This window comes from Protopterus annectens, chromosome 3.part1, assembly GCF_019279795.1.
Source record: "Protopterus annectens isolate FY-2018-M chromosome 3.part1, PAN1.0, whole genome shotgun sequence".
Classification (NCBI taxonomy): Eukaryota; Metazoa; Chordata; order Ceratodontiformes; family Protopteridae; genus Protopterus; species Protopterus annectens.
The window spans coordinates 557717280-557742552 of NC_056732.1; the positions used below are offsets into that span (position 1 = coordinate 557717280).

The following is a 25273-nucleotide window of genomic DNA, read 5'->3' on the forward strand; positions in this document are numbered from 1 at the left end:
CTGGTAAGCAACATTCTATAAGCATGATACACAAAACGTCCCCAAATATTATGCAGTGCAAAAAAATTTCATGTCACGTAATTTGTCATATATTTTTGCACTGAGTAGTTCACCTGTAGAACATAAGATGCAGAAATACCAAATTAGCCTTTAATGTGCTTGAAACACAACATCATTGTTATATCAACTAGTGTAGTTTTGAATTTCATATATTTTTGTAAAAACATCGGTATTTAATTTTATATCTTTATTTTGTTTGTCCTACTGAAAAGTGGAGTACAGTAGATTTGACAGTATGATTGATCATGAGTGGAAGGCATGTTACAGATAAATACCTTTGAATTTACACATATATTTTAGCTACAGACATATCCAGCTCAAACAGCACATGAGCCTTACATTACATACCTCCAAACTAACACAACATACCTCCAGATTGAGTCTGCTGATTTGCTGTTTGGTTTCTTCTACTTTAGTGGCTAAAAGTATTGGGTTGATTTCTGAACCTGAAATCAAGAAATATCCTATTAGAAATACTAATTAATAAAACTTTGTTGTAATTAGATCCATAATGCAATAATCCATGACTAAATTGCAGTTAACTTACTCAAAATGACCATGAAACTGTGTCTCTGTTTAAATAAGAACATGAGAAACAGGGCTGGAATTTAGAAAGGGCTATTTTGGTGCCCAGTGCCATACTCCAATCTATCACTCCACACCACTAAGTCGAGGAAAAAAAAATGTCCTGATCTCCCCAGGACTGAGGGGAAAGAAAAACCTCTTCTTTCTTTTTAGACTGTAAAAGCTGTTGACAACAATTGTGGCCAGCAGCTACTACAGTTTATTCCAGATAAGGAGCACTTAAACACTTTAAGTTCGGAAAAAAAAAATCTTGTTTCCTTTAAAACTGCAGCACCAGGCAGTTGCTACAGCTGTCTATGCTATATATGGAGTGCTGATCCTTTATTTATGATCACAAAAGCAATACTGTCATTCCTGTCTGAATACTGGAAATGCACTGCTCTCAATTAGTATATACCGATCTTGCCCTCTAACACTTTGCTGCCCCCGGTCTCCCCTCACTAGCTACACTATTTCTGCCACCAGTAAGTATATATATATATATATATATATATATATATATATAAGCATATTTTTATGTAAGCAAAAGAGTTTTCGTAAAGTAAATTAATGAATTACGAGAATAAATTATACTCCTCTAGAACCATTAATAAATATTTCCAATTAACAGAATCAAAAACACTGTTTATGTCTAAACTTAATTTTTAATTATCTTTTTCATTATTTGCTAAATATATTATGGTTAATATTCTTTTAATGTTATAATAACTATTTATGTTTACTATAAATCCAGTAAGATTCTTATTAATCAGATATGGAAGAAATTGTTGTAATCTAGTTGCATGTATATCCAAGAATATCTTATAATCAATGTTTAAGAGTGAAATTGGCCTATATGAGGAACACTCTGCTGCATTTTTATATGCCTTTAAAATAAATCTTTAACCATTAAAAATATTTTTTTATAAATTTTTAATTATTGTTGTGAATCCATTGTTGGAGTATATTGATTAATTATATTAAAATTTGCTCTAAATATTTTTAAAAATCCTCTGTTTCAGTTAATTTTTTCTTATTTTCAGGTGAATACAATTCCTTGATGTGATTAGATTTTATGAGCACTTTTGTTTTGAAAGCTAATTTATGTATGAATTTTGTATTTATAGAATAGTTAATTCATTTAATTTTCTCCAAGTTTATCATAGTTTTATGATGGAAGTAACATTTCTTAGGACAAAATAGAAGCTAATAAATAAACATTGTTCTATTTTTAATACGCAGTAGTAGCAATATATTCCTGATACCTAATCTGAAATATTCTTATGATGAGGAAGTTCACAATTAGAGTGAGGGTTTGGGATGGTAGGTAGGACTTCAGCTGAGAGTCCCCACCAAAAGGTTTCAAATTGGGCCCTGTAGTTGCTAAATTTGGCTTTGTGTGTGTGTGTGTGTGTGTGTGTGTGTGTGTGTGTGTGTGTGTGTGTGTGTGTGTGTGTGTATGTGTCTATCGGTGAAGGGTCTATATTAAATCAGCAAATGCATAAAATAGCGAACACTGATTTATTGACCTTTTAAAAGCAAAAGCTTGAAATCCCAAAGACACAGAACAGCGATTTTTTCCCAGGGAAAAAAATTGCTGTTCCCCAAAAAACAAAACAAAAAAAAAAACAAAAAACTTCAAAACACTAAATAAAGTAGGGGGCTTCACACCCCCACACCCCACTGATGTGGGGGACTATGCCCCCACATACCCCCTACTTAAATATACCAACTATGAGATCGCATCACAGTGGAGGAAATGTCAAAGTCCTGAAAACGGCCCAGCATTTTTTTTCCCTGGGAATAAAATCGCTGTTCCGTGTCTTCGGGATTTCAAGCTTTCACTTTTAAAGTGTCGATAAATCAGCGTTCACTATTTTAAGTATTCGCTGATTTAATATAGACCCTGGGTGAATTGGTGTGCATGCCTGTGCGTGTGACTGACAGGGGGTCATCTCATATATGATAAGTGTCTATATGTGGGTGTGTGGGGATCTGTAAGAGTGTGGGTATGTGGCTGTATAAATTTATACAGGTGTGTGAGTGATTGAATGGGGGGTAACTTTGCTAACTTGATGCATTGGGCCACCATTCAAAATGATATGCGTGTGTGAGAGAAGGCTTTCCAAAAAGTTATGGAGAAATTATAGTTAAAATATTAGGAATTATCAACAAGAGTCCCTGGTTCCCTTGCAAGGATCTATGACTATATCTTCTATAGGCATCTTATCAACCGGGGTACCACCCCGGTTCTACCTGACATAGTCGAAACCACACGACACCGACAACGACATCACCGACACCACATAACACACTCACATAAAACATACACAACAAAAACTCACATACCGAACAACACAAAAAAACCCGTGGTACACTGACACGAAACCACACACCATACACACAATAATAAAACAAAAACACATCCCCATTCCACAAACCACAAACACAACACAAGCACACCAAAATCCTTACAAACCCACACTAAACCTTACATACACAACTATCCTGTCTCCTAAGGCCTCGACCCTATCACCCTATAAGCACTAACCCTAACCTAACTCCACTTAAAACCCTACTAAACACCTCCCCTTACTAAGACACCTACCTAACCACTTACCTAACCCCCCCTCACCTAACCCACTTAACCCCCAAAGTCTATCTCTACCCCCTACCAACCTCCCTAACCCTAACTCTCCCTAACCTACCCCTATCCCCACCCCCCCCCACAACCATCAAATATCCACACTTACCACATGACCTAACCTAACGTCCGGCCACTACCGCACACTCACTTTTTTTTTCCCATGTCGTCTCCCGGCGTCGGTGTGTTCATCCGTCGTGTCGGTCTTCTGCATTGTCGATGTTCTGGCACTCATGATTCGCGCCGGTCTTCTTCATTGTCGATCTTGTGTTCTATGCTGTCGACTAAGTCAGGTAGAACCACCACCCCATATCCCTCAGTTTATAAACATTCTCATGTCTAGCATAAAATATAACATCTTTACTATAAATAATTTTCTAGAAGTGTGTGTACCTATTACTGTTTTAGCTATGCTGTCTCCATAACAATAAACTGATAGATTTACAGAATGGGTTGACATATGTCAGCAGTTTTTTTTCAGAAAAAGTATGAACACATATTGTGATAAAACACTATTTATACTCCTACTGTCAGAACCTATAGAACAGCTTCTGTTTTGACATGTATATTTTCATTTAAGCCATTTGAAAAGTACTTAAATTAACATGAAACATTTAGCCTAATCAAACAAAAAAAAAATTGCTTTGAAGATTTAAGGTATGTATAGCCTTTAATACCTGACATCCTCTTCCTGTCCTCCTTCCACACTCTCATAGGTTACATACATGCCATCTATATAAACTGTCTCCTATCCCATTTATTTCCTGATATTTTCTGTATAATGTCCTTCTATGTTTTTATAAATATTTCTTTAGTATATATTAATGCTTCTTCTTTCTTTTTATCATTTGCATTATATGTACATAGTAATACAGCCAAATGATTGCAATTCATACCTGCCAGTCTCACCTAGAAACATTCCCATCCATCTGTTGTCTTTTAATAAAGTGGCCCGATATGAAAGAATTTAACACAGGGATTAACATCTTATGGTTTTAATTTTCTGTTCTAAACTACAGCAAAATATTTCAAAATATTTATTTTTTTCATATGCAGTAAAACTCCAGGTCTATAAAAGCAAGCAGTGGGGAAGACACAACTCACAACCTCTTAATAACAGTTCATAGAAAGCAGCTGTCACAGGAATGGAACCCATAGCCTTCTGATATTCCAGCATGAATGTGGTATTTACTGAACCACTGACAGGACAGCTACAACATTCTTTCATGGTACCTAAATAAGTGCCACCAACAAGCAGGTCTGCATTTCCTCTAAACAACCTAAATAACACCTTAAACTTACATTTTTATAAAGGAACTATGGCTCCTAACAGCTTTATTTTGCTATTAAATTGACATGTTGGAGCTTACTGTTTCCAGTGAATTACACAGCACCTTAATAATGCATACACTCCACTGGCTAATGCCAGGTTTGAAGAGTTGTAAACAAGATCGTGTCTATGAAGTGAGTGTGATCTTACTGAGCCACAGCTCCAACTAATGTTACATATGAAGATGGTGGCTTACAGCAATGAGCATCTGTGTATTTACAAGCTGCACTGCTGCAAAAAACACTTTCCCACCTATCAGTCTTCAACCCATGAAAGCAGGAAAGTTTCTCAATGTCATTAATGAAGCACCAACATGAAAATAATTCTTTCACTTCAGCAACTGCTACAGTGGCAAGGAGCCCTAAAATATCAGTCCAACATCAGAAGGAGCTTTATACATGTACAACATTAGTGCTCTGCCAGTGTATCATTTTATTTACTTTTTATTTATTAACTTTGTTGACTGAGACAGCTGACTGATCCAGAAAGGACCCATTACAGCCACAGCCTGGGATATACAGTAAAGAAATGAGTAATATAGTAGTATAATAAAATACATGAGAATAGTAAAACATCATACTAAAGTGTAGACAAATGGACAAATCATCAGTTTGGCCACCTATAATGTGCTGAATGATGAAACAGCTTCTGTATACTGCTACCTGCAAAGACTGATAAAATAAATCACATATCACCATTCCATAAAACACAGTACAGATGTACTCTCTATACCTCATTGGTTCAAAGGTGTTAGTAAGCTATTGGTTGTAGAGACATTTTAAGCCTACTCACACTTACCCAAAATTTATCAAAACATTGCTGGCAATTATAAATATACTAAGGAATTTTATGGTTACAATGCAGGGCTTATACACATCAAGTGTTCATGGGCTGCCCCTGTTCATTAGGGATATAGTTGCCAAACCAGGAGTAAATTTTCAATTGCCCATCCATTGGTCATGAATACCACATTAGGGATTTTTAACCCATTTCTGCACAATTTTTTTCCACCAGTAACGTTTCATTAAACCTGCTCTAAATCAAGTATAAATCAATCATTTTGACCATATATTACAAAAGTGCATGAAATGTTTGTAAAATGTTATGTTCCAAAATTGGAACAATGAGCATGATTAGGTACATGAGTTCAGAATATGAAGAAAACTTTGGGCAGAAAGGTTAACGTACAATTTCTAAGTTTATTTCATGTGAAAGTCTCTGAAACATGCTTCATGCAGGTTAATTCTGCACTTGACACATACTTTTGTTGTGTTCTTATAGGCTGCACATATATTTTGCTTTTCTGCAGGAATTATCTAATGACCTATGCCATCTTTTCTTACTGGTTGGGGCACTCTGCTGGTAAGCTCTTTTGAACTTTTTGGTCTTCCACATCCGGAAGCCTCAGTACCATACTTCTGTAAATATATATAGCAACAATCTTCCTTTTGAAGCCAAGAGTTTTGCTTCTCATGCTTTCAAATTTCTATACAGCTGCCAGGTATTATGCAGACTAGTATCAAGGATGAAAAGGAAAACATGCCACCACCACTTCTTTGACCTTATTCCAACTCTATAATTGTCAATGTTCTGATCCAGTCTGACAACTCTTCCCATGTACAAGTTGTACTTCTTCACAGTGTTTGGCTGAAGAACAGCTATTTTGTGTTTTTGGGTAGAGATCCATTGTTGGACAGACACAACTAGCTCAACAGGGTCAGTGATGGTAATCATTGTGGCAAATCATTTATCAATCCAAGCTACTATCAAGGAACTGGAATGTCAGTATAACAGGAATTCATATGCTCCTCATTCCTTGAAACTCTTCTGTGTGATTGGACAATTTTCAGTCCTATTAGTCATTACAGATCCAGTGTAGCCATAGCTCATGGAAGAATGTCATCTCAGTAACGTCAGGGAGCTGAAGAACCTGTCAATATATAAATGGAAAGGTGCATTTGCTGGTAAAACAGAAGCCAACTTCAGTACAACTGATGCACCTAATCCAAGTTTCAGATTCATATGAGGGACTGTGGTTCCCTGATATCACTCAAATTAGATCAAACATCCCAGTTTGTCACAGATGCACCAAAATTTATACCCAAATAGTATGGGTTTTCCTTTTATGAACTGCTTAGTATCATGTCTTCCAAAATATGGAGCCATGATTTCATCAGCTGACAGATGCTGCTCTAGAATAGCATATTTCCTGTAATGGTCATTCAACATAGTTATAAGCTGGCGCATCTTTGCAAATTTGTCTCTGGGATTTAATTTGCTGTTGTCAGCGCAGTGAAAGTATGACTTCATCATTTCAAAATGATTACGCCTCATAGAGTTTGCAACAGCTGGAATAAAAGTTTCTGTGTCAACTTCCTACACCATACGCCAGCATGGCAAATCCAGATATCCTGAAAGAAGCAAGATAGCCAAAAAATAGTGTAATTCACCCAGGTCTGTTTCAAACTGTGATCAGCTTTTACTGTTTTATCATAAGGGGTTATCATGTCCACCAAGTAATTACATATCTCTTCATCGAAGTAAATTCAAAAACGGAAAATGGATCAACATCTTTTGGGAACAGCTGGTTTCCTAAATCAAAATTTGGAAAATCAGGTTTCAGGTATTTCTCACCCAGCATGCTGTAATGACTGTTTTCTCTTCAGACGAGGAAGAGGAATCTTCCATGGCTGATCTAGACTTCATCTATCATGTGTTTCTTATTTTTGGTACCTCATAAAATGTATGGAAACAGTTATTTTGCACTGTCTGCTTGCAGTGGGCTTATTTTCTTCCCTTCCATTGTCATGACTGGATCCTTTCAGTTTTTCCTTGGCACACTTGGTTCTGCTTTGTGACTCACATATTGCTCTTGGCTACAGCATTGTGGAACTCTCACCTTCCTCTAATTGTCATTGATTTTAAAATCTCCTTCCTCTTCAGCAGTAGGTGAAGATTCTTCATTGCCATCCACAGTATCACTCACATAACATGTTTGGCCATTCTGTGTAATTACAGCATGTCCACGGGCACTAAGCTGACTACCACTGAGACTGTTGATGCTCCAGACCTCTCTTCATCCATGCTGTCTTCTTCTGATTCATTTCCGTCATCCAGTGGCTCAATGTATATATCCACACGGAAAACATCTTCTTCTTCTAACATGTCAAGCACTTCCTTGACTGTATAGTGCCTGAAATAATGATGTGTACATATAATTATATCTTATAAACACCAATTGTGCTGAAATAATAGAAAACAGTATGATACTGAATGCATCTGCCATTTCTCATATTATGGGTTAGGGTAATTGCAGTTTAGAGCAAAGGCATGCTATCTCTCTCTCTCTGTATATATATATATATATATATATATATATATATATATATATATATATATCTGTTGTTGTGGCTTTCAGCTTTTCCCAGTTAGGGGTCGCCACAGCGGAACTCCGATCCGCTAATGATTGGCAGTAGATTTTTATGTGCAGAGTTGCCGGCCCTGACGCACAACCTTCAATGAAGGTACGCCCATTCACGCATGTCTCCACACAGAAGATGCTCTAGCTGAGAATCAAACAGGACAATGTCTTACTGTGAGGCTTAAATGCTAACAAGCACCACTATATATATATATATATATATATATATATATATATATATATATATATATATATATATATATACATATATACATATATATATATATATATATATATATATATATATATATATATATATATATATATATATATATATATATATATATATATATATATATATATATATATATATATGTATATATATATATATATATATATATATATATATATATATATATATATATATATCTATATATATATATACATATATCTACTATATATATGTATGTATATATATATATATATATATATATATATATATATATATATATATGTATATGTATATATATATATATATATATATATATATATATATATATACACACACACACACACACACACACACACACACACACACACACACACACACACACACACACACACACAGGGTCTATATTATATGAACGAACACTTAAAATGTCAAGTACGACATGCTCAACAGATTTTAAGCAAAAGTTCATCTAAGTGAAACTCCATAATGTTGAAACAAAAAGTTTTCGAAAAAGTTATAGTTGGCCAGCCATCAGGAAGCCACCGGCTAATGGCTAAAATGTACTATACACCATGAAAACCTTCCTCCCCCAAAACAAAAACAAAACAAAACAAATCAACAAACAAAATAAACTGGGAGGCTTAGCCCCCACACCCCCCACTTAAATATACCAACTCCAAGATCGCACCACAATGGAAGACTGTCATAACATTACACAGGATAAATTACGAGACCACACCATAGTGGAGAACTGTAAGAACGGCTAGACAAGATGAATGTTCTGACATCAGCTTTTGGCTTCCTGATGGCTGGCCAACTATAACTTTTCAAAACCCCTTGTTTCAACATTCTTAGGTATTGCTTAGATGAACGTTCACTTAAAAGCTGTCAAGCATGTCGTACTCGACATTTTAAGCATTTGTTCATCTAATAAGGAACCTATATGCATTTGTTCATCTAATAGGGAACCTATACACACATATATATATATATATATGTATATATATATATATATATATATATATGTGTGTGTGTGTGTGTGTGTGTTTGTATGTATATATATATATATATATATATATATATATATATATGTATATATATATATATATATATATATATATATATATATATATATATATATATATATATATATACATATACACAGACACACACACACACACATATATATATATATATATATATACACCATTTGGAAGGCAGCCCAGAACTTTCTTCTGTTTCAGATTTCAAAACCAAAAAAACTGAAACATTGTGTGCCATTACCTATACCCATTCATTCCCAGTGTTTCATTTTCAGAACAAAAAATGCTGTATAAAGATGATGGCCCCACATGAAAACATTTTGTATGCAGTACTACATTACTATAGGAGAAAAGTATAAAACACAATATTAAACTTTCTCTTTAACAACAAACAATTAAACAATTGACTTACCTAACATGTGACATTTCTGGAATTTGAAAAATGACTAGATTTTATAATGAAGTAACTTTTTTCCCTGGAAATAACACGTTAATCAATCCAATTTTACCTAACACAGCTAAACACAGTAAGGTGAAGTACAAATAATACATTTGGATTTCCTGTGTGTCACAGTTAATGTTTACCCCCCCAAAAAATCAGAATGTTCCATTTTTGGAACATTGAGAAGAAATGGGTTAATATCTAAACCTGTGTAGCAACACCTACACTAACACATAATAATACACCTATACATAAGCTTATGAATTTCACTCCAAATTGCATATGAAATCACAGGAACACACCCTGTGAGATCTAACTATCTTAAATAAATATATTAGTTGCAAATACAGGGTTATAGCACCACTGTAAGGTTATGGCTTCACTGGAAAGTACTAGAAATTCAGTCAACAGTCCATTTCAAGGTTAGCCAATAGACCATACACAGACGTGCTGTGACATGATCTCACTCCAACCAAAATTATGATTCATTACTATTCACTCTCTACTTCCCCAAAAAGTATATATGCAAGTAATAAAACCTAACTTCAGACACTAGATGCCAGTAACAGCAAATCCTATATTACAGTCTGAATATCTGTCTTACCATAAGCTTTAGTCTACAGGCCTCAATTTACCATATGCCTGTCCAAATCAGAAAAACTCGCAGCTGCCTTGCTTGCTTGCTTGTTTCTTTCTCCTAAACAAAGATATCATGGTGATATGAATTAGGCTGTCTATGGTATGCACTACCCAACTACCTATTTCTTTTGCATTCTTGCCCCCCTCCCCTCGCAGTGATACATATAGGTTCAAAGGTGTACACCAGGCTGACAATTACTAGGACCCTATAAGCCTAGCTGTGCAACTCAGATGTGACCCACAAATTTAATTTAGATAGAAGTTGATTTACTGAATGCCTTTGTCTTGGTCCTAACCTTGCCTGTCTTGTTATTTGGTCCTAATCTTGCCTGTATCTCCTAATGGTTGACACCTAGCCCACGTAGTTGCTTCACCATTCTTCTCAGTGGTGCATACCTACTGGGAATGGAGAATTGAAGAGGAATGGAGAGCTCAGGATAAACTTGTCTACTTCCAAACTGCCTTTGTGTTTTGTGTTACAAATAATTAAGGAGGAAAGTCAAAGCAGTTCTAATGAAGATCAGTGCATCGTAAAACACAGTTACCAAATGTGAAAATATGAGATTGTATTTCTCCTACAAAAAGAAAATGATGGCTCCTATTGTAGGAGATGTGCCCCTAAACCCTCACTTATACATTCCTGCACTAAAGTCATGCCACTTCAGAGAAAGTGAATATCCAGTTATGCAATATTACCTTTGGTAATTTTTGTATTCATTTATGAACAGATAATGTTTGACAGTTTAAAAGCTAAGTGTAAATCACTTGCATAAGCTTGTTTATCACACACCCATATAAGGGGTACTATAGCAAATACTATTTGTTTATTTATTTATTTATTTATTTAATGTTTTCACTTACGTATTTACATCCATACTGGCCGGCCATCAAGCCACCTATGTTAATGTTATAAATCCTACTCAAAAATCCAGTCTTTGCAGATCACAGTTGTCCCCGTCCCAGAAGAGTCTCCCTACTGTCAGATATCCTGCAGATAGGAAGCCCACAGTTTTCATGCAAGCTCCTAGGGTTTTGGACACTGGAGAAGCAGATAAGATGGACCAGCAAAGAAGCAATTGTGTTTCAGTGATGGAATTTTCTCTTTGCATAAATCCCTGTCATTTGTGCTGACATCACTCTGAGGACAGAGTAGACAATTGAATGTCTAGTTGATATGTGTCCCTTCCCCCTCCATAGGTCTTTCATGCTTTTCTTATTTTTTCTGTCTCTCTTCCCTGTATATATTCCAGGGCTCATCAGATGATGCCCAGGACAATCCCTCTATTCCAGATTAGGCACATTTATCTTCCACTGTCACTCCATCAGGGACTTGAGTCACTATTTGAATTTGCATTGCCTGAGCTGTAGTCAGGGCTTTATCTGTCTATCCCATATCCCACTAGAATGACCATTAAATACTATTTTATAATTCCTAAATAATGTTTTTTTCTTGGAATTAAACTTGGTTATTCAGGTAGAAGGAGAAGAACTGATTTTGAATGAAGATGTCAAAATTAGAATCAGATGGACTGTAACCAAATGGCACAATGTGTCAAAGGTATTTTATGACAGATGATTACTAAAGAATATGAGAAGTAAGATATACAAAAACATTGATGTGACTAGTAGTTCTGTAAGGGCACAAAACCTTTGCAGTGGAAGTACCTGGGATCAGTATTAAGATGCATGCTGTAGGACAGATGAATAAATGAGGACATCAGAACAGTGGAAGCCAAAATAGCCTCCATTTTAAATAAGGTCATGGAGAGTTGACAGCAGTGGTTGGGTCACATGTTCAGGAAGGCAGAAAATGATTTTTAAAGCAGATTTGGGAAATCGAGGAAAAAAGCAGAAGGAAACATTGATATCCAAAAAGAGATTGCTGGATTGCATGAGAGACAACCTGTAACAGTTTGATATGACTATCAAAGAAAATAGGAGAGTGGCTGTGAATCAAAATAAGTGGTGACACTTGATGCAACACCATGACCCTATGAAAAAGTGGGAACAAAGGAGACCCTCCTGCTGCTGCTGCTGCTGCTGATGGTGGTGGTGGCGGTGGTAATGATGATGATGATGACAATGGTAGGTGGGGGTTGCTATGCAGTTAAAGGAGAATTTTATGTTAAAGGATAAACTTAGTATTAGTGCTTATTATGTGTTTAATCAAAAGATGATCTCATGTGAGAAGGCATCTAATAAGATCTCTTCCAAACAGATAATCTGCTGGTGCTTAAGTTATTGCTTGACAGCCAATACAACCCTGCCTGCCTCATGATATGAGACTTTTACTTCTTCTCATTGTGAGGAAGCCACACAATTTTTGCACTTAAGGTTGTGGGGATCACAAAGTTTCTCCCTCATAATGACTCCAGGTTGCATTTTGGTTATTTATATAAGGAATATAATGAATTTTACTGGGTTGTGTTCAGCTTTTAGAGGGTAATGGAATGTGGTTTCATCTTTGTGGCCAATGCACTGCAGACTGAATCTTTTGACCCAGATCCTTCCTTAAATTTTGTTTAATATTACTTAGGAAACTGATTCCTCTAAATTGAAAAAAGGAATTTTTCAAACAATATTAAAGCAGGCATTAATTTCACTTAGTCTCAAAAAGCCTTACATTGATTTGAGAAACTTGGAAACTATCTCTCAGTGAAGGACCTATTAGTCCAAAAGCCTGAGCAATTATAAAACTTATGTTGGTCCAATAAAATGTATTACATCGTGTCTGTGTTTCAGTGCACCAAGCCTCTCTCCTTTTTTAAATATGTTCTTTAGTAGTGGTTATTCATTGTGTGATTCTTTAAAACCTCTTGTATTGGAGGCAACATGGGATATATATGCAAATGACACCTAAATGACATCAGGTGTTTCGGCTATAAGGCAGTTCTGAATGTCCATGACTTTTTTCCTTTTTAAGTCTGTTATGGACAAATTCAGGCCAATAAAGCTAAACTCACTAGCTGTGGACATGCATGCTTCAGCCTGCTTATGGCCTCGTCAGGACAGCTTAAGTGGACTGTTTGGCTAACATTTGGAAACACAGGGTTGTCGTACCCATCTAATGTCCATAACCATTAGGGTGTCTGAAAATATCTCAACTAACAAACTAAAACAATGAGTAACAAGGTCGCACAGAAAAAAACAATCAGTAAAAACTCAAAGAAAAACCCAGCCAAGCTAGATTTTCCATGGTGTGATTCCTTAAAACCTATTGTATTAAAGGATATTAGAGGATATATGCAAATGATCCCTTCTGTGTGGTTGACGAACTTAGTCAACTTTTAAGAATCTCCAGGATCTGCACCAATGGCCATGATTATGAAGAAGAGACTGAACAGCAAAGAAAAGATTTTACACAATGAGGATACAAGGATAAGGAAATTCAGGAAAAAGTCTTGGAAAATAGGGCACTTAGGCATACAAGAGGTAAGCCCTATTTCATTAATGGCACTAGGCAAGATGAAATTGAGAAAACAACAAGAAACAAGGATTATGCTGGATGATTAAGATGTTTAATGACTTATAGCAATTATGCAAAACAGGTGTGTCAAGTTATAAGGAACAATTGGAAGATTCCCACAGTGGATGACAATATCAAATCCTGGTTTTGTTTTAAGAACAGAAGGAACTGAAATGGATATTATGCCATGAGAAAGCCAACAAAGGGTCCACCATAACTGCAGCATGCAAAGGCACATTTCCTTGCAGAATATGCAAAGTCTGTTCATACATTGATTCTAGTAACAGTTTTATACATCCAACTACTGAAAGAAAATATATGACTGACATATATGCAGATTGCAACACCAAAAACATATACATCATATGCTGTAATACATGCATTTATTTCTATGTTGGAAAAACTAATAGACTCCTCAAGGATAGAATTTTATACCACCTAATTGATATAAGGTTCCAAAATAAAACCAATGCCTTAAGCCAGCATATCTCTGCTCATCCTGGCCATATATTTCATGTTATGGTGCTGGAAATTATAAAAGAGAGTCTAAGAGGTGGTGATATAGTGAACAGAACTGAAATAAATGAACTAAGATGGATTGTAGACTTACAGGCTGATAAAACACCAGGACAGAATGGAATGGCTCCTTTAAAACCCCTATTAAAGGGGTGGAAGCTAAGAAGATGAAATCCTAACCTTGTTGGTTCATTAAGATATCAGAGCACTTCTCAATTATTTAAGTGCAGCTGTCTTTTATATTCCAGAGGATCTGATGAAGCTATCAAGCCTCTTATACATATATTTTTTATCACGTTTTACTTGTGATTTCTTTCAAGTTTTATATTTGCTATTAAAGTTTATACCTGATTTTAGTTGTAGGCCATCTTCTCTGTGGTTGCAGCCTTTGATTTTACATTTGTTTGATTTTGTATCTTAATCAAGCTGCATTAAGCAGTTTCTGCTGTGCTCTGCCATATTGTTTATGTTATTTTATCGCTCCAGTACTGCACATGGCTGAAGGAGGAGAAACTGAACTTAAGTATCAGCCAGAAAAGTACAAATCACCCCCTCCATTGTGGAAGAGCAGGAAGGTAAATCATATTCTAACTAACCAAGTGAATCCTTTAATACAACTGAATTTAACTGATTAAATGCCTGGATCTGCAGCAGTATTTGTAAATTCTGAAACCTATGACAAGATTTTTACTGAGGTAGAAAAAGAAGCTTTTAAGTTAAAAAGACTTCAGTGGCAGTGCTTCCACTTGGAAGCCTGCCTACACCACAAGATAGTTCCATGGGGTCTAAGAGTTAAATGTATGCCAATTTACGACAATATACATCCTGAACTTTTAGGAAAGTGGCACGTGATTAATCTGGAAACCAATTTCTGCTACATCAGACTCAACTGAATATTTTCAGCCTCTCGAGGAAGAGAGTTCAGCTTTTATTGACAAAAGCAAATGGAACTTGAAAATTCAGCTTTAACTGAAGCCTTACTTCTCAGAATTTAAGGATTACAACTGAGACTTTCCATTTATGACAAGTTGCTAGGTATTAAAGCTAAAAAGCTAGCTAGGGACTAAAAGATTTTATGGACTGTAATATTTTTGAGTGGCCAAGATCTACTGACTCTGTAGAGAAATGAAATGTGAGAAATGCTGACACTGTTGCATCTGAACAAGGACATGCCCACCATCATGGCAGCATTTCTGATAAGAATGCAAAAGCAGTCACAATTAGGGGAAGTCATGAGAATGAGCGAACAAAAGATGATACTTCCCGCACTGATCTACCTAAAGATAGTACAGTCATTCATAAGACCAATTTGAGCTCTAAAATTCATGAATTAGATATTATAAATCCACAGACTAATGTAAGTGATAACAATACAGAAGCTAGACGTAAAATTTCTACTAACAGCACTTCAGTTTTTCTGGTGTTACTAGTCTTAATGAAAAAAAGATTCATCTTACGGAAGGGACCATTCAATAAGCAGAAGCAGAAAAAGGAGGACATTTTTGATGTAAGAGACAACATAGTTCATGAATCCTTAGTTGTTAACATATCGGGACATACTTTAAGTGAAGCCCAGAAAGAATTACTTGGCAAAGGTATATCCAATAATATCCAAGTTTTTTCCAATAATGGCACTATTATACTTCCTGACACAGCCACTAAACTATTAGGAATAACTATTGACAATAATCTTAATTTTGACAGCCATATAAATAACGCTATCAAAACTGTCAACAGAAAAATAGGCTCCTTATATAGGATCAAACCTTTCCTAACTCCTATAGCTAGAACCACAATTGCTCGCTCCCACTTAATCTCAACGCTTCTGTACGCCTCACCAATATATACTAACCTAAAGAAAAATAATCTTACCAAACTAACAAATTCCTATAATAACATCGCCAGATTTGCAACCTGCAATCCCTTTAGAACCCACCACTGACTGAATCTAAGGCAACTAGGCTGGCTTGAACTTCAAAACCAACTGATAGTATCCCAACTCCCCATTGCCCACAAGATCTTTTACCAACCCAACAGCACTCCTATACTTTCCAATCTCATCCTCCCTTACAAAAATCTGAATTCCCTGTGCTCTTCTAAGAAACTGCTTGCTTGCATATGCAAGTCTAACAACCTGGCTGGAGACTCTCTTTTTTCTAACACAGTGGGAAAAAACTGGAACCTACTGCCCAATGAACTAACATTACTTTCTTCCTTGCCTCTCTTTAAACATAACCTCAAAAAACACCTAAAACACACTGGTTATGCCCCTGCAGCAACCCTGACTAATCATTTGCTTTTTACTAATTATAGCTCCTTCTACTTCTTATTCCTCCTATTCTTACTTAAATTACTAACATTCGTAATGGATTGTTACATTCTAATTACTTAAATTACTAACAATCGTAATGGATTGTTACATGCTAATTACTTAAATTACTAACACTCGTAATGGATTGTTACATGCTAATTACTTAAATTACTAACACTCATAATGGATTGTTACATGCTAATTACTTAAATTACTAACACTTGTAATGGATTGTTACATGCTAATTACTTAAATTACTAACACTCGTAATGGATTGTTACATGCTAATTACTTAAATTACTAACACTCGTAATGGATTGTTACATGCTAATTACTTAAATTACTAACACTCGTAATGGATTGTTACATGCTAATTACTTAAATTACTAACACTGTAATGGATTGTTACATGCTAATTACTTAAATTACTAACACTCGTAATGGATTGTTACATGCTAATTACTTAAATTACTAACACTGTAATGGATTGTTACATGCTAATTACTTAAATTACTAACACTCGTAATGGATTGTTACATGCTAATTACTTAAATTACTAACACTCGTAATGGATTGTTACATGCTAATTACTTAAATTACTAACACTCGTAATGGATTGTTACATGCTAATTACTTGTAAGATAGACTAACTGATGCTCCTAAATTAATATGCTGATAAACTCTCTCTAGTATAAGTATTAAACGTATTAGAGTAATTTCCTACTCTATATTATTATTACTTGTTGTACAGCATACTTTTTATTTCTAGGTAGTATTTCTTGTTGTACTTTTATTATAATCCTTTCTGTTAATTTTTAAGTTCTATAATTGCCGGAGCTTTTCTCCCCGGGCCTCTACTGAAAATGGAAATATATCCAGTTAGACTAGCCCAAAAATAAATAAATATCCTTTATACCAGCACTTCCCTCTAAGCTGAGTGAGTTTGTGATGGATATTAAATGCTCTGGAAGAATTATCCTTCTTAGGAATACTTTTGGTAATATGAACTTCATTGATCAAACTGATGCAGCAAATATTTTAAGAAACCTAGTACTTTTATTCCTGCTTCCTATCCAGCAGTAGAGATGTTTATAAAAGTATGTGAGAACGAGGTATCTGAACTTCATAATGGCAACAGCCAGAAGGATTTCTATAATTTAGATTCTGAAGAGAGGCAAGCATTAAAGGAACTGATGAATCATAATGAGATCATGATTAGGCCTGCTGACAAGGGCGATGCGATTGTAGTCTTGGCTAGATCCATGTGCCATTTCAGGATATTAGGCATGCTTGAAGATGAGAAAACTTATATTGAAATCTACAAATGGGAAGTAAATAAAATTATACATCAAGTGAAGGACAGCTTATTTGATTTATTGATGACATGTACCATCTCACAAGAACTATTTGATTATTTACTGGTTGCACATCCTCTGATACCCACTATTAATGGTCTACCTATAATACACAAGGATAATCGGAACCCGCCAATGCACCCTATAGTATCTGGCGGAGGATGGCTCACTGAACCTGCCTCTTTATTTGTGGAACATAAACAGAAGTTAACGATTCCCAAAGCAGTCACTGTATTGACTGATTCTTGTCACTTTCTTAGAACATTATCTCACTGTTACAAGTCCTTGGATAAGACAACATATATAAGAATGGTGATGATGGATGTTGAGAGCTTTTTTACTGTGATTCCCAATGATTTGTTGAGCCAGTCTGACAATTCTTAAGAAGTGAAAAGATCTTTGGCTACAGCACTATTTAATTGATTTGCTCTCTGTTAGAGAGCATTTTGGAGAACAATGTTTTTACATATGATGACAGATACTATCTGCAGAAATGGGGAGTTGCAATGGGCACACCGCATGCCAAAAATGACTGCAGTATAGTTCTTGCCCAGTGGGAATCCACATATGTGTTCAAAAAGATGAATCAGTGGTTGAAGTACATACCCTATTACAAGAGATTTGTGGAGAACATTTTTTTCTGTGCAGTGGTGATACACAAGAACTTACCAAGTTCATAGATTAGTTGAGCAATATAACATCTTTTCTACAGTTTGAGGTCAATAGCTCTAGCAGAAAAATGAACTTTTTGGATGTTACCCTTCAGATAGGCACAGATGGTAGCCTTGATACATCCTTACACAAAAAAAGATTGCTGGAGGAACCACTTATTACATAGAACAAGCATGCATCCCAGGCATACCTATCTGCATGTCACCAAAGGACAACTTTTAAGAATCTCCAGAATATGCACCAATGAGCAGGATTATGAAGAAGAGATATAACAGCAAAGAAGAGATTTCAAACAATGAGGATAAAAGGATGAGGAAATTCAGGAAAAAGTCTTGGAAAATAGGGCACTTAGGCATGCAAGAGGTAAGCCTTATTTCACTAATGGCACTAGGCAAGATGAAATTGAGAAAACAACAGGAAACAAGGATTATGCTGGAGGATTAAGATGTTTAATGACTTATAGCAAAGATGCAAAACAGGTGTGTCACGTTATAAGGAACAATTGGAAGATTCTCACAGCTGATGAGAATATCAAACATATCATTGGTGACAAACCCCGGTTTTGTTTTAAGAACAGAAGGAATCTGAAATGGATATTATGTCAAGAGAAAGCCAAGAAAAGATCCACCTTAAGTGCAGCACAAACAAGGCACATCTCCTTGCAAAAGATGCAAAGTCTGTTCATACATTGATTCTAGTACCCATTTTATACATCTGACTACTGGGAGAAAATATATGACTGACACATTTGCAGATTGCAACACCAAAAATGTTATATACATCACATGCTGTAATACATGCATTCATTTCTATGTTGGAAAAACTAATAGACCCCCTCAAGGATAAAATTTTACACCATCTCAGTGATATAAGGCTCCAAATTAAAACCAATGACGTAAGCCAGCTTATCTCTGCTCATCCTGGTCATAAATTTCATTTTAGGTGCTGGAAAATATAAAAGAGAGTCTAAGAGATGGTGATATAGTTAATAGAACTGAGATAAATGAACTAACATGGATTGTAAACTTACAAGCTGATAAAACACCAGGACTGAATGGAATAGCTCCTTTAAAACCCCTATTAAAGGGGCAGAAACTGAGAAGATGAAATCCTAACCTTATTGGTTCTTTAAGATATCAGAGCACTTCTCAATTATTTAAGTGCAGATGTCTTTTATATTCTAGAAGATCTGAGGAAGGCATCAAGCCAAAAGCAATTAGCTTACAGCTCTTATACATATATTTTTTACCATGTTTTATTTGTGATTTCTTACAAGTTTTATATTTGCTATTAAAATTTACATCTGATTTTAGTTGTATACTATCCTCTCCATAGTTGTAGCATTTGATTTTACATTTGTTTGATGTTGTATCTTAATCAAGCTGCATTCAGTAGTTTCTGGTGTGCCTTGCCATATTTTAAGTTTATTATTAGATATACTGCAATATGTGCTGTGGTGGTGCAGCGGTAGCGTTGTTACCTCACAGCAAGAGGTTCTTCCATTCGATTCTCGGCTGGACCACCTTCTGTGTGGAGTCTACATGTCCACCCTGCGATTGAGTGGCATTTGAAAGACATGCATAGAATGGTTGTACCTTCATTGAAGGTTGGGCGTCGAGCTGGCACCTCGGCATCCATAAAAAATCTACTGCCAGTCATTAGCAGACAGGAGTTCTGCTGTGGCGACCCCTAACTGGGAAAAGCCGAAAGAAGAAGAAGAACAACATTAGAAATACTGCAATATAAATCCTGATATGTTTTAATGCTGTGTATTGCTTTTATGATATCTATGTTTCTATGAGTTTTGATAATTTGTTCCTTTTCCTATATTCTTCTATCAGTGATGCTTATCATCTTAGTAACTTTATACCGAATTGATTGGGTGAATATTTATAAACTGTAGTTTGAATGGACTGGGGTTTTGCATGTCTGAGGAAGTTCCACTTAGGAATGAAAAACATGGTGAGACTTTTAAGCATTTAGTGTTATTGCATATATGTGAGTATTTTACATATTGGCTGATTTAATAAAGTGATTCCCCATATTGGTGATCTTCGTGTGTCCTCCTTCAGTGCCATGCCTTGTGGAGATATTTTTGAGGAGTTATACTGAATTGTCCCATTCATGCCATGGACAGTGAATCTCGGATTGGCCTTGCTTGCTGAGAGTTCCATGGCCCATTTATTGCCACCTAAGAGTCACAATAAGCTCTCCACTTCCCAGTAAGAGTTGGGTGGGAGGTAGTGGTTCAGCTTGGTGATTTTGGGTGGTGATCTACTGTTTGCACATTAGAACAACACTCTTCTGCCTTAGTGGCTCTGCTGATCCTTCTGTTCTAGTCTCCCATGTGCCTCCATATGCCAGATTCACCTCTGTTTACTAGTGCCAAGCAACTTGACTATACAAGTTTGACTGGCTTGGAACTCTGCTAGGTAACACCCCATTATTCTGTTAGATGTCCCCCTATGTGGCAGGCTAAGCCATCTCTGTCTCCTACAATGGATGAACCAAGCGAAGTCTCTCACTCCCATTCTCCTTGGCCAGCTCCAACAGGCACCTGAGCCACAAAATGATCTCAGGGTGACAGTGATGTAAACATTTTATCCTTTTCTGTTGTGCAGCTGGTTGCATTGATTTGCATTGAGCACATCACAGCTGCAGTCTTACTACTGTAGATGTGAAACTGGAAATTACTGAAGAAAATGACTGAAATGTTTATAAATAAGTAAATAAATAGACACACACACACACACACACACACACACACACACACACACACACACACACACACACACACACACACACACACACACACAATAAAACAATATAAAACTTAATCTGATAATTTCCTAGAAAAATATGATGTGATGCATATATGTTATATGCCACTAAGATATGTATAAATGTATACCTAAAACTGATGCCACTACTATTTGTTTTGTATGTACAATACTACATTTTCTTCTCTTTCTCAAAAATAAAATGCAGTAGAATATAAATTGTACAGAATATCTTGAAGATCATGGTTCAGTTTTGGTAATGAGGGGTTCAGTAAATGGATGAGTTGTGAAGAAGCATTTTTCAACTGGTCTTGCTTTGTATCAGCGTATGGGTTTGAGAGAGTTTGCTATGTAAGTCATCTGTATATTAAAAGAATTTCACTAGAATAAATGCAGCTTTGTTGCTAAGCTTTTATGCTGTATTGTTATAAAGCAACCAAAACCTGATGATTATGATAGTCAAAATTTTAGAGGTCATAATTTTTACTGTCTCCAGAAAAGAAAGGTATTTGTCTTAAAATGCCCCAATTCTGCTTTTTTTTAAAAATCATGAGTAAGCGCTATACAGTGTTTCTCCCCAGTCAATTGACCATAACAACCTCCTCTTAGCAATGGCATTCACATCAGCATCAGTCCCCTTTTTCCACTAATGTTTCTGCATGGGGTTAGGGTGTCATATCAACAGTGACAACAACCTAGAGTGTCATATCAACATTACACAGCTATTCAGAAGGTTAAGAAATATTCTTGGAAATGAAGGAAAAAGGCCTCTTCCCACCCCCATTCCTTTCAAGATTACTGCTACCTGGGTATGTGTGGAAGACAGCTGTTCTGATAATGGGAAGGTCAGTAAAACGAAATGCTATTTGCAGCACTGCTGCATTTTGGTTTAGCTCTTTGTCAGTAATCATGAGGTGTGAACATTTTCTTTGTTAAGTAATTCTGTGATAATCTTCAACTGAAAAAAGGGATTCCAGGCAAGCTTTTATAATGTCTGCTTATAAAGCATCTAAAGCTTTGCGGACTGTGTTAGCCACAACTTTAATACTAAATGATTTTCACAGTCTCCAAAAAGAGAAATGTCTTATTTTCAACTGACAAGTTTTCTGTTTTTTTTTTTAAACAATATGCAAGTGCTTAGTTTGACAAGCACTCCTCATCTGATCAGTATCATGGAGCTGTTCAGGGATTTAAGCATTTCACTTTCATAACTTTATTGATAACTTACAGGAAAGGCTCAACATCATGTACAGCAGGGATTAGTCTTTCCTTAGTCATTTTTAAGTGAGCTATTCTATGCTTTGTTCAGAGCCTATCAAGTCATCTATAAATATTCCAAACCAGAGTTTCATGTTCATAGGTGTGTACTAGGCTAATGACCCTGGGGCCTTTACAAGACTATCCCATAGAAGTGCTCTGGCATTGTGCTGCCTGTCGTTAGTTCCCAGTGCCACTATCAAGTTGAGCCACTGGAGTGATCCTCGGGGTGAACTTTCTATTACCCATCCACTCATCAAGATTTCGATTGAAGAGGGCTAGTGAGGTGCTCTGCATGACATGTATGGGAAGTCTATTCTAGAGCATGGGTAGTCTCTGGGTTTTGAACCTGACCCTCCAGCATGTTCTGTTGATTGTGTTAATGAGGTTGAGGTCTCCGGAGCGTGTGCTGCAGAGGGATTGGGATTTCTTTAGATGTAGCATTTCTAACATAGCTGGGTCAGATATGGCTTTGTAAGTCAAGCAGAGATCGCCTCTTAGTTGATGATATGAGACAGAGAATAGCTGCAGTTTTTTTAGTATGTCCATGTAGGACATGTGTTTAAGGCCTAGGATCCTCTTCATGAGGTACTTTTGAGGCCTCTCCAACTATTGCAGGTGTCTAGTGAGGTACATGCCAAATGGGGCATTATACTCGATGATTGGCCTAATGAGGGAAGAGTAGAGAGAGATGATGACCTCTTTCTTCCTGGATGCAAAATCCTTGGTAATGAGATGTGCCACATAGAAGGACTTTCTGACCAGAGTGGCAATGTGGTGGCCGAAGGAGAGGTTACTGTGAACCTGTGTCCCTAAATCTCTTATAACGCCTTCAGTGTTCAGTGGACTACCATCAATGTGGTAATTAGTGAGAAATTAGTTTTTCCCAAATGGGATGATGCATTTTTTGGCATTAAGCTTAAGGTCATGGTTTCGACAGCAGTGAGGCCTTTCTGTAGGATGTCTGCATCACTTGTGGAGGTAATAATGTCTCCTAGCTTGCAGTCATCCACAAATTTGATCAGCCAGAGTCCCTCCATGATGGCCTGGACTTCTGAGAAGTGGATGCCAAACAGGAGAGGACACAGGACCGATCCCTGTGGGACTCCACTCGTGACTGTTCAGCAGTCTGACTTGGAGTCCGCTACTTTCACACTGCAGGTTCTATCTGTGAGCCAATTTGCAAACCACCTAATAATATAGGGGTTGATGCCTAGTTTGCTGAGTTTATCAATAATTCCTGAGTGAGGAATGGTATCAAAGGCCTTGGCCAGATCAAAGTAGGCTGTATGAACTGCCTTACCTTCATCTACTGCATCAAAGAAGTCAACCAGGTTGAGCAGGCATGATCTAGCTTTCAAAAAAAAAAAAACAAATTGCTTGGGATCTAGAGTTTGGAGATTACCTATATCCTTTTTAATTAGGTCCATGATGATGCGCTCCATAACATTATATATCAGACTCATCAGGCTAATGGGGCGATAATTTCCAGGATCTGTAGTCGCTCCTCCTTTATGGAGAGGGATAACTGTAGCAGTGTGCCATTCGGTAGGGACAAAGCCTGAGGTGAGGCTGTGAGTGAACAGAGCACACAGATGTGGTGCCAGTTCACTTTGTAATTCATGTAGAACACATCTAGGGATATTGTTGGGTCCCATGGAAGCTGTATTCTTGGCCTTAGACAATGCAACTTTAACCTGTGCTCCAGTAATGTTGGGAGCCTGGTATTCTTCCGGTATTGAGATTAGTCTTTTAGGGGGGTAGAGTGGGGTAAAGCTGGCACTGAATCTGTTGGCCAGTATGTTGGCAGTATCTGTTGGCTCAGTATAGGAGGTACCATTGTGCAGTAACTCAGAGCAAATCTGGGTATTGTCATGGAGGTCCTTGATATAACTATAGAAGGCTTTGTGGATGTTTTTAGTATCTGCCGTAATTCTGCCTTCCTAGCTGGCTTTGGAGGCTTTGATGAGGGATCTCAACTTTTTGTTGAGGCTAATAAGGGCATTTTTCCAGTCTTGGGACTTCACCTTTTTCTGCAACAGTTTCTACCTTCTGTTGTAGAGTTTATTAGTGGCAGGTGACCATCAGACTGGCTTACTTTTTTGGAGGAGAGCATCTTGGTTCTTTGTTTTCTTTAGCTTGTTCCATGCATTTATGTACGTGTTCATATACTGCATTGGTGTATGATTCGGCAGTCATGCATCTATTTTCTATTGGCATGGGTGCCATGAAGTTAGCCAGCTTTGTTTTTAGGAGTCCAAAGTCAGCTTGGAGAAGTTTTTCATGGTGGATACCTTTGCGGTGGGGGGGGGGGGTGAGATATAGATTTCCATGATGATTAGTTTGTGGTTGGATCTAACCAGGGAGGAATTGGCTACTGGTGTAGAGCAATGGTTGCCCATGTTAGTAATAACCAGGTCAAGGATGTTGCTTCCTCTAGTGGGGGTAAGAATGAGCTGGTCCAGGGCATTGGAATTGATGAATTCCAGGAATCATTGGGCCAGTGCCTTGGTGCATGACAAGTTTTCCCAGCTGATGGAG

General features: G+C 36.7%; 1 protein-coding gene across 1 annotated transcript in view; it reads right to left on the reverse strand.

Annotated features, from left to right (window-relative positions):
• The window catches only part of LOC122798207 (potassium voltage-gated channel subfamily H member 8-like), a 190667-nt gene that overhangs the window by 122067 nt on the left and 43327 nt on the right, over nucleotides 1-25273 (reverse strand). Inside the window, exon 3 of the mRNA XM_044066963.1 lies at nucleotides 430-506. Within this exon, the coding sequence (XP_043922898.1) occupies nucleotides 430-506 (77 nt within the window). The remainder of the gene's footprint in view (nucleotides 1-429; nucleotides 507-25273) is intronic.